At 29.7% G+C, this 15841-nt stretch overlaps 1 protein-coding gene across 1 annotated transcript in view; it reads right to left on the reverse strand.

The window, feature by feature from the left end:
• The window catches only part of Fife (regulating synaptic membrane exocytosis protein fife), a 146910-nt gene that overhangs the window by 14966 nt on the left and 116103 nt on the right, over positions 1 to 15841 (reverse strand). The window contains exons 11-12 of the mRNA XM_065504503.1: positions 12206 to 12387; positions 8037 to 8764 (exon numbers count right to left, since the gene is read on the reverse strand). Coding sequence (XP_065360575.1) covers positions 8037 to 8764; positions 12206 to 12387 — 910 coding nt within the window. The remainder of the gene's footprint in view (positions 1 to 8036; positions 8765 to 12205; positions 12388 to 15841) is intronic.

A 15841-nucleotide genomic window follows, 5' to 3' on the forward strand; every position in this document is an offset into this window, starting at 1 on the left:
TGAAGATAGTACTTTCCATAGTACCCAGTAGAATTGCTACTGAAACCGCATTGGAGATATCCAATCCAATCAACCGGAAGCTTCCTTCTCGACGAGAACATATCTCTTTCAGGATTAGCAACAAGTATAAGATGTGACAACACAAGCTGTTTGTACGAGAGTGGATCAATAAGTCCGCGACTGTTTGAATTTTCCGGCTGCTAACTGAAAGGGCAACACTGCTCCTGTCAACAGGCATCTGTCAGTTGACTACTGTAAAAATTTGAAGAATCTGCGTCATATAGTTTGTGTTTGACAGCCATTGATATCAGACTACCTTGTGACTTGAGGAGAAAGCTTGATAAATATAATGGGAACTCTGCACCATTCATTTAAAAGGCAAAAATGTGGTTTACTGAAGTTTGTCATTTTGCGGACGTTCTGAACGCCCAGTTGAGGTCTCTACACCCGAAACAATTGAAAAAAAATCAAAATATCATATTTACCGGATTGTGGAAGCCATAGGCATCTCACATAGCTCAGTTGTATCAATTTTGAATGATCACTTGACAATCGGGTGCATAAAATTGTACACAAATGTGCAGTTTCCATGGCGAAAATCCATGAATTAGGCTACGAAATGCTTCCTTTTTCGCCCTATTCTCCGTATTTAGCTCCGAGTGTCTATTTCTTGTTTCCAAACCTGAAGAAAGAGATTTGACTCATTTAACAAAAATAATTGACAAATAGTTAGTTAAAAATACATCTCATAGACAGTCCAATAACCGATTGCTTGTACACAAACCCTCCTCCTACAACTCTTCAATAGATTACATCTGATGGGTAACATAATTGCATTCTAAAGTTTAAAGTGACTACCCTCTAGATTACTTAGAGACACTTAAGTAACAATTGACCTCTCGCTAGATTACCTGGGATGTATAAAGTAACCAATAGACTATTCTCTACACTATAATGAGCACATACGTGTCAAACGATCCAAAATATATCAACTGGAGTTGGGCAAATGATCAGACATTAGTGACAATTACTGTCTATAAGGGATAAATTGACTACTTGCTTAACTCCTGGAACCCTACCGCAACAGTAACTGATGTAATAAAATAAATGTTTTGCGTACATGCTTACAATTGAATGCTGTGAAGTCACAATAAAAGTGGATTTTAATGACTTTATTTGTACATCTATACAGCCCGTGAAACAATACAATTACTGCATGAAACATTTCGTGATCTTGTACGCTCTCGTTTTGTTCATCAGAATTGATCCAATAGATCGTGTTATTTATTTTTATAGGATTATTTGAAGGCAAGCACACGTGCTTTGATGGACGAAATTCCACACTGCATTACGCAAAATGTTCATAGAAAGTTTCAGCGAACCCGTGGATGGTATATACCCGATGTGCTATTCCCTACATAAACCTATCAAATGTATATTTAATTATATTTAATTCAAATAGTGCGTAAATGTTGGAACACCCGTTAGGTAAACCTTGATGGCATTTACTCAAATATAACTCTCTAGTGTGCTTATACTTTCATTATAATTCTCGTTCCCTTATCATTTCTAAATATTGACACCTTAAACCCACAAACTCTTCTTTCAATTTAACTCAAACCTAAACTCCACACCCTCATATCTACTAAAATAAATCTAATTTCTAATCAAAATTTATATTTATGTACAAAAATCATAACTTTTCTTGCATTCACCCCTTTTTTCCTTGCCAAACAAAGTGTAAATCATAATTTGAGCGTGGAAAATACATATAAAACTTTTAAAACAAAAAGAAAAGTTGTGAAAACTTTTTCATTTTGTTTGGTTTGGTTGGTTTGGTCTTAACAAAGTACTTAGAAATTCAGCATCAAAACATATTTAACGCTTTTGTGATTCTGAGACTTCTAACTCGTCACATTTTTTTTTTGTTTTTGGTTCCTTGAAGCATTTGATTTTGACGGTGTTTGGTTACACTCTTATCTATCAAGATTTCAAGGTTTAAGGTAAATAAAATTTTCAATACCTCAGCAAAAAACAAAAAACAGACAAAACAAAATAATCAAAGTTTTTAGCATATAATATCCACTATGGAAAAGGAAGAAAGATATGAGAAAAATAATAAACCAAAAAATAAAAAACTTAATTTCAAGCATAAATTATTGGAAAATACTTGATATACTCATGCTTTTTCATTGAGTTTAGAATATTGGCTCTTTTCTGGCTGGCATTCAGCAGCAAAATGAATGCAATGATGCTGGGTATGATTTCCAAAAGAGCTGACTACGATATTTTTTTTAAATTTTTTTCGTTTTTCATTTTAAGTTGTTTGGGGGTTCATTTAAGTGGATTTATTTAAACATTATTTTGACAAGTTTTCATCAACTTTTTGTTTCATACTTTTTAGATTTGTTTGCATGGTAGAAAAAGGGTGAGAAAATTTTGCATTTGTTTCTGTTTTTTTTCTTTCTTTTGGGGAAACAAAAATCAATAGTTTAAGTAAATAAAAAGATTTTTCATCAAAAGTTATTTTGTGGGAATACGAATTTTTTTTAGTAAGTTTTAGTTTTAATATTATATTTAATTTCAATTAACTGTGAGTAATTCGTACAAACTGGTATTATACAAATTATCTTGATATAATTCTCATACAGTTTATTTTCTTTTTTACTTAAGTATATTGACATTACATGTAACCTAGCGTGAAGTTAATTGTCACTTTAGTGTCTCTAAGTAAACTACAGTGTAGTCAAATTAAACGTTTGTTTTATACAGAATTTTAGAAAATAGTAATTTTAACCAATCTATTGGAGAGTTGTGGAGGAAGATTTATTTACAAGCCTTCCTCCATGAGTCTTCCTCTATATGTCTTTTTAACGGACTATTTAGGGTCAATCTGATCAAGTAACTAGTTAGGTAGCTAGTAAGTTAACTGACTCTATGTAACCGGTATGTGTATCCAATTAGTCAATAGGTCATGAACATGCTAAAATCACTAGTCATGTAACTGGTTATGTAACTAGTTGCCACCTTAAACTATAGGTAAAATCACTAGCTCAACTGTTGGTATTCTAAATAACCCCTACTAACCACCATATTATGGCATCCAAAAAGAAATGACGAAGAACTAACAAATAAATCAATTTCGGATTCAATGAATAGGACTACAAACGAACAACGTCCCAGCATACACAAAGTCCTATGTTTGAAATATGATGTCTTTAATATTTGATATCAAATATGATTCTCAAACCTAATTCAAATGTAGACAGAAGTTCATGTTGAAAATTTGACTTGACCTTGCAGCTCCGGCCCATATATGGGAATTATATTCCATTTTTGGACGAATGAAGCTAGTGTATATACGAAGAAGGTCTAAAATTTTCCTTCGCAACATCGAATATATGACGATTCCAACGGCCGTCAAACTGTATTCTCGTACCTAGAATCAAAATGTTATCTGAAACTCCAACAGTTCCGTTACCCATAAGAAGAATTGATTGTGGTGAAATCTCAAGACGTTTGTGTGTCAATAGACAGCACTGAGTGCTTTGAAATTAACTCTGTTCAATTCACCCCATCTGGAGATTGTTATAAGGTCAGGATTTATCGAGTCATCCATATTCATTCTTGAGAGTTTAATCTCGGAGATAGAGTTGTTTTATGGTCAAATGAATGAAAATGTCATCCGCGAAAGAATAAATTGGATTTGAAGGAAAGGGGAAAGAATAGAGCCCTGGGGTACTCCAGAGCCTAATATGAAGTTCTCGGAGCAATCCCTAGCCACCTATGAAACTAGAAATAAAACTAGAAAATTTCACCTCGACACCGAACGAGATCAATTCGAAGCTAGTCCATCATGCTACACCCGATCAAATGCTTTCGAAAAGTCGACTGGGACTTATGTGGTGTATTGGTTCACACCACTGTTCTGAAAGAAACGCCATTAGGTCCTCAGTAGAACCACTACTACGGCAACTTGATTGTCTGTCATTTAGAAGTCTATTCGATTAACAACCCTACAAGAAATGGCTGATGGAAACTAACACACTACCAATTTATTTACCAACACATGCATAACACAGCACAAGTTGGAAAGAGAAAACAAGTCACATATACACGAATGTTTACATCAGCTTTTTCACGATGCCCTTAATAAAATGATGGGAACTACTGATGTATAAACCCATCAGCAATACCCATCAGATGATGCATCAAATAACTGTTACTGTCCTTGTAGGGAAGGTGCTAGTTAAAAATGCTCTCCATAACCTTAGAGAGCGCCGAACAAATTGCGATAATTATACGGATTGGTGGGGTCGTCTTTTTTAAGGATTGGCTGGACGTTGGTAACCTACCAATAATTGGGGAATGAAAGGTAGAAAAGGTTCCTAAGTGGATGGGCCAGCGATGATGAAGAGTTTTAACAAAAATTATTTAATAATTATCTAATCCAGAACTGTTCCGAATGCTTGCATTAAAATGGTTTCAACATTTTTAAAATAAGTTTTAACTTGACAAATTCTGTTTTAGCTTGTAACTTGACAAGCCTTAGAATAGCTTGGCAATCAAGCTTATTCAAGGCCGTATGGCAAACCAAACCAGCACCCATATTTGATAATCCTTTTAATGGACTTTAATAAATTTACTTTAAAACTTTAATGCATTTCAGGGACCGTAACGGTTATAAGTGATATCAAAAAAGTTATTTTGTGATTTCAAAAAAAAAAAAAAAAATCCATCTAAAACAGTTATTTAACGTAAAACTAAAAGTACTCATTTAATTCTTAAAAAAAGAGTTTTAAATAGCCGTCATCAAAAAAACTCATTTGTGGAGTTTTATTTTTCCCGTCAGAAAAAAAAACTCATTTGAGGAGTTATTTTGTGACTTTAAAAATCCATCTAAATTATTCAACGTAAAAATAAGACTCCTCAAATGACTCTTAATTTAAGACGGAAAAAATAAAACTCCTAAAATGAGTTATTTTTCTGACGGAAACAATAAAACTCCTCAAATGATTTTTTTTCTATTTAAAACTCTTTTTTAAGAGTTTTAAATAGCCGTCATAAAAAACTTATTTGAGAGTTTTATTTTTCCATTCAGAAAAAAAAATTAATTTGAGGAGTTTTATTGTATCCGTCAGAAAAATAACTCATTTTAGGAGTTTTATTTTTTCCGTCTTAAAATAAGAGTCATTTGAGGAGTCTTATTTTTTCCTTCAGAAAATAAAACTCATTCTGGTCAGATCTTTACAATTTGTAAAATAAAATCAAGTGGGATTTTAATTTGTTATTGTTTGATTCCTATTATCAAATTTTTTCTTAAACAAATAAATTACTACAAACATTATATCAGATAGACTCAATAAATAAAAAATACTGAAAAAAGCAGAAAATAAACAAAAAGAGTTTTTATGGCGTTTTTTTTTCTGACAGGAAAAATAAACCTACTCAAATGAGTTTTATTTTTCTGACAGGAAAAATAAAACTCCTTAAATGAGTTTTTTTTTTCTGACAGGAAAAATAAAACTCCTCAAATGAGTTTTTTTATTTTATGACGGAAAAAATAAAACTCCTTAAATGCGTTTTTTTTTCTGACAGGAAAAATAAAACTCCTCAAATGAGTTTTTTTATTTTATGATGGAAAAAATAAAACTCCTCAAATGAGATTTTTTTTCTGACAGGAGAAATAAAACTCCTCAAATGAGTTTTTTTATGTTGGGAAAAATAAAACTCCTTAAATGAGTTTTTTTTATGATTTGAAAAATAAAACTCCTCAAATGCGTTTTTTTTATGATGGGAAAAATAAAACTCCTCAAATGAGTTTTTTTATTTTATGACGGAAAAAATAAGACTCCTCAAATGAGTTTTTTTTTCTGACAGGAAAAATAAAACTCCTCAAATGAGTTTTTTTCTGACGGGAAAAATAAAACTCCTTAAATGAATTTTTTTTATGACGGAATAAATAAAACTCCTTAAATGAGTTTTTTTTATGAATGGAAAAAATAAAACTCCTCAAATGAGTTTTTTTTTCTGACAGGAAAAATAAACTCCTTAAATTAGTTTTTTTTTCTGACAGGAAAAATAAAACTCCTTAAATGAGTTTTTTTTCTGACAGGAAAAATAAAACTCCTCAAATGAGTTTTTTTTTCTGACAGGAAAAATAAAACTCCTTAAATGAGTTTTTTTATGATGGGAAAAATAAAACTCCTCAAATGAGTTTTTTTGTTTTATGACGGAAAAAATATAACTCCTCAAATGAGTTTTATTTTATGATGGGAAAAATAAAACTCCTCAAATGAGTTTTTTATGATGCGAAAAATAAAACTCCTCAAATGAGTTTTTTTTATGACGGAAAAAATAAACCTCCTCAAATGAGTTTTATTTTTCTGACAGGAAAAATAAAACTCCTTAAAAGGATTTTTTTTTATGATGGTAAAAATAAATCTTCCCAAATGAGTTTTTTTATTTTATGACGGAAAAAATAAAACTCCTCAAATGAGTTTTTTTTTCTGACAGGAAAAATAAAACTCCTCAAATGTGTTTTTTTTATGATGGGAAAAATAAAACTCCTTAAATAAGTTTTTTTTTATGATGGGAAAAATAAAACTCCTCAAATGAGTTTTTTTATTTTAAGACTCTTTTTATGAGAGTTTCATGAGAACTTTTTTTAGATTCTGAAAGAGCACGTCAATACGAATCTATTGGTATATAACAGGTCTTCGGTGACTCTAACATAAAGAGTTTTTTTATTTCAAATTTTCTGGATAACCGTTATTTACGGTCCCTGGCAGATTTCGATTAAAATTTATTTACATATTTACCAAAAACAACAACCCCTTTATTATTATCATTATTATTATCATTTTCATTAACATTATTAAATTTGTGTTGTTTTAATACCAGGAGACGTATAATTGTTATTAATAAACTGAATTAAATATTAAACATGCGTATCATGGAATTATGGCAACATTTGTTTTTGTTTGTAGAATTTAAATTTTTAATGTGTTTTTTTGTTGATAAAGATAAACAGGAAACAAACACAAACATGCTAATACATATTTAGTAACTAATTGTGTAGGTGTGCATTTAAAATTTGAACTTTTTTTTTGGAAAATTTTGAAAACAAACTCAACAGAAAAGAACCCAACTCAAATTGAATAAAATATTTATTTAACAAATTTATTTTAAATAATTCTTACCATTAATTAAAAGTTTTTGTTAGAATGTGAAATGTTGTTTATTTATATGATTTAAATAATCTAGTTAGTTAATTTGTTTCTATAGCAATCCAATAGTTATTAAAGTTTTATAGTGTAATGTCTAGCTTTTATCATTTTCAAAAAAATAAATTTTTAAAATAACAAATCATATCAATTATAGCAAGTGTGTAGAGTGCTTTTAGATGTGTGACATGGCTGTTTATTTTGACTTTTATTTAAATTATTTTAGTTTTCTTTTCATTTATTTGATTTATATTATTTTGTGTTTAGATTTTAATAGCGTGCATTTGATTTGAATTTAGTTTATTACTATTTAGGGATATTTTTGTTATTGTTGTGGCAAATAATAACGATTGTTAGCAGTCCAAGTGTAGGGTGTATCAAGGCTTTGATAGTGTGACACCGATATTGTAGCTATTTTTTTTATTTTTTTTTTGGTAGAAAGTTTTAAAACAAAAGTGGAAAGACAAAAAAATTAGACCATAAAAAAAATATTCAAAAGTTGCATATAGTTTAAGAGTCCCATAGTGAAGGATATTTAAATAAATTAGAGAGAGAGAGATAAAGAAAGAGTTATAAAATACAGACAGATAGTTGTAGCAGGAGTACAAGACCACAGACGTTTGTATTAGTGATTGGTTAATAAACTAAAACAAAGGCATTTGCTTTACAAATTATAAGAGAAAATAAAAACAATTGTAATAATTATTTATAATTTATAAATGAAAATAAAAGCTTTAAAGCTTTAAGTGTTAGTTCTTCTTTTTTTCTTATTTGGTATGAAAATATAAAAAATTAAACCCCAATACTTACGCCTTGAACCCATTCTCTTCATGGGCTGCTCGGTGCCCAAACTCATGGCCCTTCCCAATTCGCCGCGCACCGCCTTCAGCGATTTGAGTATTTCGTCGGGATCTCTGCGTGCCACCGAAGATCGTCGTCGTCCCACCAAATACGTGGTCGGAGGTGGAGCCATATCATCTTCTCGATTCTTATCAGCATCTTGAAATGATGACCGACGAGAGCCGGGCAAAGAGCGTGAAAAATCTTTACCCAACTGATAGACTTCCACTTCCAAGGTCTCCGATTGGGATGAGCCTCGCCGCGAGCCCGCTATCCATGCATGATCTGGATGCAACAGGGACGTACACTCACCAATCGAATCCACGTCATCCGATATGGAACGTTGCATATTGTAGTCGCGCCTCAGCAAACGTGAAACATCGCCTCCGGGACCGCCCGCAGCTATAGAGCCGCGCGGTGATACACTGGGGGATTTTGACATGCTAATGCCCCTCAGCCCCTTAGGGTCATCGAGGCGACACCATATAGCACGATCATCGAGAAAGGCCTGTTGCAATTCAATACTACATTCACCCAGAAATATCGATTCGGTATGCGGCACCAAATCCCACAGTTGTATTTCAATATAACGATCCATGAGGCTTTCAGCTTTCACGTGTGCAAATGTGAGGGTGGCATTCCAGATCGGGTTTTGGGCGGGCGGACAAACTTCGGTTTGTTGAACAGAGCCATCGCCGCTAAGAAAAAGGAGGATGGATTATAAATTTTAATAAAAAAATAAGCGAAAAGGTACTTGTTGGAAAAATTATGTTTATGGAAAATTTTATTTTTTTTTAGAAAGGTACTTTTTAAAAAAGGAAGTTTAAAATTGCACTTTCCAAAGGTGATTTATACCTTATAAAATAAAGTACATTTCTGTAAAGTACCTTTAAAATAATATTTTTATAATTTTTTTTTTTTCAAAACTAAATTTTTTATGCAATTTAAACAAAAACTTTAAATTTTTTTGGGAAAAGTTCTTTTTTATTAAATACTTTTTGAAAAAAGTTAATTAGTACTTTTTTTATAAAATGCATATTTTCATAAAGTACTTTTTGACAAAGTATTTTTTTAAAAAGTTAATTTTGATTTGTAAAAATTATATTTTTTAAAAAAGTACTTTTTGACAAAATTTAATTTTTATAAAGTATTTTTAGTCAAATTTTCTATCAAGTATTTTGTAGAGTATGAAAGAGGTATATTTTTGTAGAGTACTTTTTTTAAAAAATTATATTTTTTCAAGCACTTTTTGATAAAAAGTTTAAAAGTTTGATAAAAGTTTAAAAAAATTTATTTTTATTAAGTACTTTTCGAAAAAAAAGTTTAGTTTTTTTAAAGTACTTCTTGAAAAAGTACTTTTTGTAAAAAAATTATGGGTTTTAAATGTATGCTTTGACAAAATTAACAAAAAGTACTTTTTGAAAAAAGTAAATTTTTTAAAAATTTAATTTTTTTAAACGAAACAAAAAATTTCGATAAACCAATTTTATTTTTGAACATTTACTCTTCTGAATTCGATTTGATAGACTTGTTTTTCATTGCCACACAAATTTTAAGGTTTCCAGAATTTCGAAATAAATTTCAGTATGAAGGTTTGCAAAATATTTAAAGAAAACCCGTTAATAACCTTTGAACTGTTAGTCAGATTTGATCATTTAACTCTTTCAGCCACTGTTTTATGTGTATAAGTATAAAATCAAAACAATTGCATTTTTAATTTAATCAATTTTAGTTAATAAACTAAAAAAAGTATGAAAATTTAATCAAAACATAGAAAAAAAACACCCCATTCCAAGGTTTTTTTTGTGGAGTGGGGTGGTTAGTTAACTAACCATTGTGGCGGTTGGCATTAAAATATGTGTCTAACCAGAGCACCCTGACGGCAAAGTTTCGCAAAAGACATAAACGATGACTTCAGAAAATTTAATTGTTTAACAAAATGCCAATAGAAAAGGTGGTTAGTAAAGTGACCACTAAACCGCTAAGAGTTAAAACTTATTAATCGTAGATTTTAAAAGTTGTTTTAACTGAAATCCGTTTCTCCTTGATTTAGGTATTATATATAAGACCAAACTTATAAAAATCGGACAAATAATAACAAGATGGCAAAGCAATACATGTATTTGAAGTTGTACGCCATCGACAGTTTCTGGTAAAGTTAAAATGCAACATGTTTCTTTAATCTAGTACAAAACTGCCGACAGCGTAAAATGCCTATGCCAACCTGATTATGAAATTTTCACGAAATGTTTATTATTTCGAGAAATCCTAATGGTGCCACTCTGCATTTTGTAGGTGTTGTTAACCATATAAATAAATTGCAAGTGGGCGTGGCACTTTCCATACAAAGTAAATAGTTAATATCGAATATCTGGAGAACTATAATTGTGAAAGTATTCAAATTTTACACGATTCAATTTCTTATCACTGCATGAGGTTTAACCAAAAATTGGAGGGTTCGGAAAAGGGAGTGAGTCACCACTATACAAAGAAATATATTGAGAACTATAATTGCAAAAATCTTCAAACTTTGTTGTTGTCAAACTCAACAAGAGCATGCAAAATCTTTGGGAGATACTCGACAATTTCAAAACGTTTGCGAGCAACAGGATTCATCCAAAAGCAGGGAAATTTGGCCATACGAACGGAAGCCGAGAGACCTTGTAAGACGAAATGATGATTGAACGCTATAAAATAAAATCATTTTTACACTGAATCATTACTTGCAATGATAAATGGATCCATTACGATAACCCGAAGCCTAAAAGAAGACCGGTCAACTAGCCGAATAGACACCAAAGTAATTCTCTGTATTTGGAACCTGCACCGAAGACAATTGATTCGTTTGAAGCTGACATTGGCCGACGTCAAGAATTTTTGCGCCGGACATGAAACCGTAATATTCCATCATGACAAAGCTCTGCCACATTTGGGAAGTTAACCCCACCCGCTTTATAGTCCAGACCGTTCCCTGTCCCACTACTATTTGTTTCGATCGAAGCAGAACGCTCCCTCTGGGATACGCTTCACTTTGAAGCACAGTATCCGATATTGGCATGATTAATTTTTGGCCTCAAAAGATAAGCGGTTCTTTTGGCTCGGAATCAATATGTTGCCAGAAAGATGGGAAATGTTCATAGCTATCAATGGTCAATACTTTGAATAAATTTAAATTGTACAAATGTTTAAAAATAAAAGATACAAAATTTAAAAATCTCGCATTTATAAGAGAGTTTTGGAAAAAGTACATTTTTATAAAGTACTTTTTCAAAATATTACATTTTCATGAAGTAAATTTAAAAAAAATAATTAAAACTTTGAATAAAGTATACTTTTATAATGTACCTTTTTAAATAGTAAGTTATGCAAAAAGTTCCTATTGAAATACAAATTTTATAAAGCCTATTTTCAAAAAAGTTCAATTCTATAAAATATTTTTTGAAAATAGTACATTTTAATAAAGTATTTTTTGAAAAAGTATATTAATTTTATGTAAAGTACCTTTTGAAAAAGTTAATTTTTACAAAATTTATCCAAAGTACCTTCCAAAGATGTTATATTTTAATAAAGTACTTTTGGAAAAAGTAAATTTTTAGAAAGTTGTTTTTGAAAAAAAGTAAATTATCTTTTTAAAAAGTTAAAAAAGCACATATTTGTAAAGTACTTTTCGTACCTTTTTAAATAGTCCTTTTGAAAAATATAATTTTTCTAAAGTACTTTTTGAAAATGTTACATTTTTATGAAAAAAATAAATTTTTATAAAGTTATTTTTGAAAAAGTATATTTTTTAATAGTACTTTTAGAGAAAAATATATTTTTGTAAAGTATTTTAAAAAGTACATTTCTATAAAGTAATTTTTTAATATAGTTTTCATAAGATACTTTTTGAAAAAGTAAATTTTTATAAAGTGATATTTTTTATAAAGTACTTTTTGCAGAAAGTACTTTATAAATATTACTTTTTGAAAAAAGAAAATTTTTTTAAATTTATTTTTGAAAAAAGTAGCTTTTTAAATTGTAATTATTTGAAAAAGCTTATTTTTGTAAAGTACTATTTGAAAAAAAGTAAATTTTTTAAAGTACTTTTTGAAAAAGTGCATTTTTTAAAAAGTACTTTTTAAGTACTTTATTTCACTTACCATTTCGGCAATATACGAACTTTGGCATAGGCCTCCGGTAAATTGCCATGACCATAGGCCTCATCACGCCAAGCCAAATCATCAGCTGCCATCAGTGATACAACCAATTCACTGCGTTCAGCATGATACCAAACTTGTATTTGTACTCGACCACTGACCTGCTTTTCTCTAGCAATTTGTTCCTAATTATGGAGGGATTTTTGTTAAAAACCAAAAAAATTTACAAAATAAAAATTAAAATATACAAGAGTATTAGGGGGAAGAGGAAGGGGGAAACATAATGAAATATTAGTAAAAATTTAATATAAAATTGCAAAATGTTTATGATAAGAAAAAACTTTCTACTCAATTAATTCTAAACTAAATATAAAATTTATTAGTTTTAATTACTTTTCTTTTTTTTGTTCGTTTTGTTCTAACTAGCAAATTTTGTGTAAAAATTATTTTTGCAAACATTTTGTATGAGGTAGATAAATGAGTTTAAATTTTAATTTTGTTTATAATATAATCTATGGATTTTGTTCTTAATTTTTATTTTATTTTATATATAGTAAAGAAATGTAGGTTTGTGTGGATGTGTGTTTTAGGTTTAGGTGTTGATTTCAACTGAAAATTAATTAAAAAATCGGAAAAAAAATATTACAAAATTATTAGAATAGAAACAATAAATAAAATGAAATAAAATAAAATAAAATTTCGCAAATTAGGTGGACAATTTTAAATAAATTTTGCATGCTGTTTTACATTTTACACAACTACAATAAATTAAAATGTATCATGACTAAATGCTCCTAATGAAAATATTATTACATATATTTTATGGAAATTTAAATTTATTATAAAAAAAATTAATATGAATTTACATGCAACTACAAGCTAGGATATACAATAGAATTATTTATATATTGGATGTTTTCAAAACATTTATTTATTCTCTATGAATTATTTGTTGAATATTTTATGGAAATTTTAATAATAAGTTAGCTAATTTTGACCACACATTATTATACCCTACACTACCATGGTGGGAAGGGTATTATGCGTTTGTACAGATGTTTGTAACGCCCAAAAATATTAGACCCACCTTAAAGTATACCGATCGACTTAGAATCACTTCTGAGTCGATTAAACGATGTCCGTCTGTCCGTCCGTCTGGCTGGCTGTCCATGTAAACCTTGTGCGCAGAGTACATGTCGCAATTTTGAAGATCTTTCGATCAAATTTGGTACATATAATTTTTTCCGCCCAAGGACGAAGCCTATTGAAACTGGCTGAAATCGGTCCATTATTTCACCTAGCCCCCATACAAATGTCCTTCCGAAATTGGACTTTAGCGGTCATAAATGTTTAATTTATAAATGTATCTCCACAAATTTCGCTCCAAATAAGTTTTATATATACAAAATTCATGTTACCAATTTTTGTTACGATCGGTCCATAATTAGTCATAGCTCCCATATAGACCCGCTTCCGAAAATCACTTTAACGTGCATAAATCGCTTAAAAATGTTGGTATACACACACAGTTCAACATAGTTAACTTTAATATAGACATAAATCACACGACCTAATTTCATGGTGATCGGTCCATAATTGGTCATAGCCCCCATATAAGGCCCACTTCCGAAAATCACTCAAAAATATAAATTATTGAAATTTTTAAAAGAAAAATGTTTTTGCTCTTTTACTTAGTGTAGGGTATTATATGGTCGGACTTGACCGACCATACTTTCTTACTTGTTTTATATAAATTTGGGTGGATTTGTGAGATAGTGGGAATAAAAATGAAAGGATAAACTTAAATAGTTTGGGGATAATGGCTACAATTTATGGTAGTTAAACCATTCATTATGAATGAGATTAAAAAAAACTTAAATACAGTTCGACATTCGGTTTGTAAAGGGTGTTTTTTTGGAGGAGGAGAATTTTAAATTGACAGCAGGGTTTTCTGTGACAGCTGATTTGAAAATTTATCATGAAATAGACAGACTCACGCCAAAGCAAGTTTGGAACCTTATTTCTATAAAAAATTATAACTGACACTGATTACTATTTTTTGGGCAACCAGTTTGTATAAAATCCCTTCATATCCTTTGACTTCAGTCTTAATGTAATTTTTATTTTTTTATTTAAATTTTTAAATTTCTTGGAATTTAAACTTTAATATTACCTTACATATTTAATAAGTATTCTGCAAACATAATCGAATACTTTGCTATATAGAATTTATAAATTTTTTAGCATTGAACTACTTTTATTTTGCTTAATATTTACAATGTGTCGCAATTGTTTTATAATAAAATCAATCACTTGGCATTTTTTTTTCTTCTAAAGTTTTAGCAAAGTATACCATTTTTCTCATAAAATCTACAGTCACCTGTAGATGACATAAAATCAATAAAGAATATATTTTGTAAAGAAAAACTAAAGCAAATGCAATATACATATATACAACTAGAAGTTAAGTCTACGTGCAAAATTTACATGGAGGGAATTTTGTAGTAAAGCAGCTGTTGGCTTAGTTATAATAGGTGGGGCCCTATAAATTTATATGACTATTAGGAATTATGTGATAGGTCACAGTACTCAGGCGCGGATGCAGAGGGGGTGAAATAGGAATAAAAAGAAAAATGTAGAACAAATTTTAATTTCCTCCCCACAAATGGTTGACCTGGATCCGCGCCTGCAGTACTAAACCATAAACACTTAATTTATTTGATGATATGCTCAAAATTCGGTTATAAATTGTCAAAATTTTGGACAAATTTGTCCTTTTTGTCTCAAGACTTGCATTTCTCATAAAAAAGCAATTTTGTGTCGAAAACTAGCCATCCAGCGAAAAAGGACGAAAACCTGTATTCACTCATATATATGGGCAATGCCATGTCAGCGTACGTGACAATTGTACGCCTATAAGTGGAATATATTTTACAAAAATAATAATAGTACTTTCGAAACATTGTTGTTCAAAATATCGAGCGAAGTAAGATCGAAAATCACTAAAATATTTTTTTTTATTTTTTTTTTAATTTCGTTTGAAAAACTAAAATTAAAATTTTTCCAAAGATCGAAGTATGATCGGTCATATTTGTTACAAAATAAATATATCTGGTATAATTGTATATGAACAACTCAAAATCACTCATATTAAATGCGATCTTACTGACCAAAAATTTATTTTTTTTCAAGAATTTTGTACGAAAAACCTAAAAAGGACCGAAAATAGCTTCAGGGTTTGGAAGCTACACAATCAGCTAAATATTTCTGGATATTGTACGAAAATATTGTATGATAATCTAAAATTAAAATATTTACTAAAATCTAAGTATCATCGCTTAATTGACATTTATGCAATCATTTAAATTTTAATTTTTTTTTGAAAATCTAACAATGATCGTTTTTATTTGATACAAAATTAAGATTTCTACAATAATTTTATATGAAAAACTCAAAATCACTCATATTAAAATCGATCACGCTGAAGAAAAATCACTAAAATATTTTTTTTTTTTTTAATTTCGTATGAAAAACTAAAATTAAAATTTTTCCAAAGATCGAAGTATGATCGGTCATATTTGTTACAATATAAAGATATCTGGTATAATTTTATATGAAGAACTCAAAATCACTCATATT

The sequence above is a fragment of the Calliphora vicina genome, chromosome 3 (assembly GCF_958450345.1).
Source record: "Calliphora vicina chromosome 3, idCalVici1.1, whole genome shotgun sequence".
Classification (NCBI taxonomy): Eukaryota; Metazoa; Arthropoda; class Insecta; order Diptera; family Calliphoridae; genus Calliphora; species Calliphora vicina.